This window comes from Rhinoderma darwinii, chromosome 2 (assembly GCF_050947455.1).
Source record: "Rhinoderma darwinii isolate aRhiDar2 chromosome 2, aRhiDar2.hap1, whole genome shotgun sequence".
Taxonomy (NCBI): Eukaryota; Metazoa; Chordata; class Amphibia; order Anura; family Rhinodermatidae; genus Rhinoderma; species Rhinoderma darwinii.
This window is the reverse complement of record NC_134688.1, coordinates 315909244-315913828: the sequence shown is the minus strand read 5'-3', so window position 1 is coordinate 315913828 and position 4585 is coordinate 315909244. Positions and strand designations below refer to the sequence as shown.

Here is a 4585-nt window from a genome sequence, read left to right as displayed (position 1 = left end):
CTAATCATCCATTAACCTTCTAACACAGTTAGTTAGCAAACACAATGTACTATTAGAACACTGGAGTGATGGTTGCTGGAAATGGGCCTCTATACACCTATGTAGATATTGCATTAAAAACCAGACGTTTTCAACTAGAATAGTCATTTAGCACATTAACAATGTATATAGTGTATTTCTGATTAATTGAATGTTATCTTTTATGTGTGTGTGTGTATATATATGTGTGTGTGTGTGTGTGTATATATATATATATATATACAAACAAGTCTTTGAATCTCTGAATGTAAGTTCATGTTTCTTTGAGAGAAAATATCGGATCGATTCAAATAAAATTCTAGTATTTTAAGTATTGTAAATGAGGATATGTTGACGTTTGTGTCAAAATTATAATTGTGTTGATCACTTCCTGGTTTCTTCTGTAGATTCTTAATATGATGACAATCCATCTTACTGGAATAAAAATGTTTTTGGGGAGTAAGTTTTTGGGGTTTAAAATATGTCTTTGTATTGTCATTTTGTACAATGTTCAATTACCAAATCCCGAAAGTATATAGAAGATGGAGAGATATCAAGTGTATGTTGTAGTCTCCAGTCATTTTGGCTAGGGGAAAGTGCAAATTTTAACGCTTCATCGTTGCAGCCCACAAAATAAAATCTAAATCCTTAACAAAATTGTATTCAAGCTAAAAAGATTAAAAAAATTAGGTGTGTGGATGCATATGGAGGTGTAGGAGGATACAAACCCCTACTGATCAGTAGAATAGTTCCCCTTGTTTGTCTTCACATGTAAAGATGATATGGGTCAAAATATGGTTTATGCTGTTCAATATAAACTATTCTAGTGATCAGTGGAAGTCACAGGTATCTCCCCCCCCCCCCCCCAATTATCCCCCATGACCTCTACTGAAATGTCTCCGTCACAGGTCAGAAGATATTGAATGGTGAACTTTCCCTTTTTAAGTTCAGCACTGGTCTTAAATTGCACAATTTTCTTTAAAGTGTTTTCTTTGCCATATTTGGGGAAATCAACTTGTGGTATGTAACTTCACTGATGGCTAAAGGTGTTTCTAAGAAGCTGTGCTTTTCCACAGGTAATGAGTTAAATGAATAATGGTAATTAGATGATTTTTGTTTGTTCACTTAGTCGGCTTTTCTGCTTCCTTGCACAGGTTTAACCTATGAAGACTTACTTTGCTTTGTACCTCCTCCACTAGACTCTGATGAAATGGAATCTTGAAATAACTGTTCAAAGGTATTTGCCGCTATGAAGATGATGATGGACATCTATTTCGGCTACCATCGATTATACAAAGTGCCTATCAGATTGTGGATCTGAGTGATTTGCATATATACATCTCTATACATATTTTTCTTTACTGGAGAGTGTTACTTATATGGAATCTACTGCTGCATGTGCCCCAGTTGCCTCTCACCTTCACAAGTATAGTACTCCAGCATCTGCAGAATTTTCTCTACCACAAATGTTGTGGAAGGAACTGTTAAATAGTTTTGAAACTTCCTTTGTCGTATCATTTGTGGTTTATGTACCGGAAGAAAAAGAACGGGCCTTATATGGGAATACTTGTCTGTCTTTGTGCAGGACTGCTGGTTAAAGGATGGGTGGTGTGGATATTTTTCATTTCACATAATTTTACTATTTTACATATTTTTTCGAGATTATATATATATATATATATATATATAATGGAGGAATGGCACCACTCAAGTAAATGTTGGTGAGGAAGCTGGGCTTTATTCTCCCTGCAACGTTTCAGCTCACTCAATGGAGCTTTTTTCAAGCAATACAAAAACTGATTTCAAACGAGTATATAGAGGTGCCCCATCAATTAATGACATGAGGCATAATTACAATGTGGATAGCAAAAATACAAGTTTATTAACGTGCCAATAGTGCATAAAGTTTTTTTTACATGCGGTATTCAATTGTATACAACAATAATTAGTGAAAAATATAAATATGAATCAAAAACAGCCAATATACTATTAATTAGTTACAATGATCCAAGTGATCAAAATGTGAAACAGCTGGCATATTAGACTCACCACAACTGTATTGATGACTACTGATGTATGTAAGATTCCCTCGTGTCAACCTAGCCAGCGGTTGGCTCGGTGAACAGCGCATGACCATCTAAAGCTATATATATTCTATATCTCACACATTTATAGATTCTCATCCCTAATCCCATCCGTGCAAATCCATATGTGAAGTTTTTAATTTAGTAAAGGTGGTTGTCCAAAGTGTAATTTAATGTCCAAATGAATGTTAAAGAACACTCCAGCAATTATTTTTTTTTGCCTACATAGTGCAGCATAGGCTTCTATCAAAGAATAATGTAGAGGTTTCTGTGCATGCCTTGTCTATAGTAGTTTTAGTTAATGTGCCATTTATCGGTTGTTTGCCATCTTGGTTCTTTCTTCCCCTCTGATATGGTTCCCCTAATGCAGACTACATTTCCCATGATGCTTTGCAGAGGGAGCGGAGTCTCATCACACTGCACTTACTCTGCTCGGAGTCCTCTCTAAGTGCAGCATGTGATAGATCAGTGACATAGAACTGCTGTCCTCACACTACGGAGTCTCAGTATATCCTATGTATCTTTATCTGGTCTCCTCTGCATTCTGCTTGTAATAGATTTCCCTGTTGTCAGTCCTTACCAGCAGGAGACCGTGAGCAGCATAGAAATACACTCGACTCCTCACCTACAGATAGTACCATACTTGCCAACAGTCCCGAATTTGCCGGGTCTGTCCCAAATTTACAGAGACAGTCCCAGCAATTTACTGTCCCGGAAACTGCTACGTTCAATTGTAACTTCATTCTCTGGACACAGATACAATTGAATACTATGGCAGAGCAGGAAGCTATCCGCTTCCTGCTCTGCCATTCACTCCTCCTGGAGCGCCGGAATCCTCGGCCAAAACGTTGCCGATGTCCTGCCCGGGGAATACCGCTCATAGACTCAGCCCCAGACGCAGCCGTTTTCATTAACTCCATAGAAAAATAGCCATAAAAAATGCCGTGAAAAATGTGAGTTGCTAAAAAATGTCTGAAAATCAGGAGCTGTTTTCCATTTAAAAACGCTCCTGGAAAAATGTTTGAAATCTTGCCAACTATGATAGTACTGACAGACAGTGAGAGTCAGGGGAGGTTTATAACTGCAGCTAATCATTGTGTGGCCTCGGCTATTACATCACTACACTGCTTCTCCCACAGATAGGGAAGAAATTATCTCTTCAGCAGCATTATATTTATGGAAGACATACAAAGAAACGTGGAGCTGGCTGGGGAGAGGAATGGTCAAAGCTGCTGGAGGGATTTGATTGGTGATGAGGTAATCCTGTAGTTCACAAGAGGTCAGCCACATGAGAGCATGTTCTATTCTGGTTGTCCGACTGAGATCACATGAAACAGTTGCCCGTAATGAAAGGGTTCAAAATTTATGGATGCAACTGAGCTGGCAAGAAACCATTTACACTGTTAGAGTATTGCTGGTGCGATGGCGTTATATGTGCAAAAAAAATAAAAAGTTGCTGGAGTTCTTCTTTAAAGAAACTATCAACAGAAGTCTCTTGTCTTCAAGAATCTGTGCCCAATTTATCACTTTATTGCACAGCTCAAACGTTCTTTAGGGTAAAATCATTAATGACTTACTGTATTAATCATACATGGAAAAAAACGTAAAATCATACTTTAAGTTGGAATATACTGTATTGCATTTTCAAACGTGGCTGAAAAACTGTAGAATTGTTCCTGTTTACTTATATCCACCCAATTGTACTGTTCATATAATGTGGTGATTTGCAGAAACTGTTGTTTTTTCAAAAAATATTTTTCCGCTAGGTTTGCTCTGTGAAATCAATTGCAAAATTCAAGTGGAAAAAAAACAAAACCTTTTTGCCTTGGTGATGTGGAAGTATTGACAAATAATCTTTTTGAAGGGTGAGCCTCAGCTGTAAAACAAGTTTAGGCTGGTTTTACACATGGCCATAATACACACATTATGACATCCATTTCATCTCTGAAAAACCCAGATCCCCACAGATCTACTTAACTGAACTTACATCCCGGTAGAACCCTGAAGTTCCACTAGGGGTCCAGGTCTTACAGCCTTTATACAGAGTCTGAAATGCGGCCGTCTTACAGTCCTTTGAAACCAGCTTAAAGTGAACTGGTCATCCACGTAATGCTGCCCTCACTGAGGGCAGCACAATGTAGTGACAGACACAATCATTTCATGGGTCTGTCACCATTGTACCATTGTACTAATGTTAACTCTTTCATAAGAACCTACATACACAGACCAGGCAGCACCACCAGAGATGCGTTTGCGTATTCATAAGCTCTCGCTACCACCACCCACTATCCACTGATTGGCAGATATCTACCTATGCCACCATAAGGGCGGATTTACACGAGCGTGTGCGTTTTTGCCCACGCAAAAAAAGCGGTGTTTTGCGTGCGCAAAAGGCACTTAACAGCTCCGAGTGTTATCAGATTGGATGTGCGGCTGTGTGCTTTTCGCGCAGCCGGCATCATTATGACACTCCGTTTGGATGT

The 4585-nt window shown here is 38.6% G+C and overlaps 1 protein-coding gene across 3 annotated transcripts in view; it reads left to right on the top strand.

Annotated features, from left to right (window-relative positions):
- Positions 1–3580, top strand: part of LOC142743131 (mitogen-activated protein kinase 14) — a 196142-nt gene extending 192562 nt beyond the window's left edge. For all 3 annotated transcript variants that reach the window (XM_075853549.1, XM_075853548.1, XM_075853551.1), the window contains one exon: positions 1173–3580. In XM_075853549.1, the coding sequence (XP_075709664.1) occupies positions 1173–1240 (68 nt within the window). In that variant the 3' untranslated portion in view covers positions 1241–3580. The remainder of the gene's footprint in view (positions 1–1172) is intronic.
- Positions 3581–4585: the final 1005 nt, after the last annotated feature.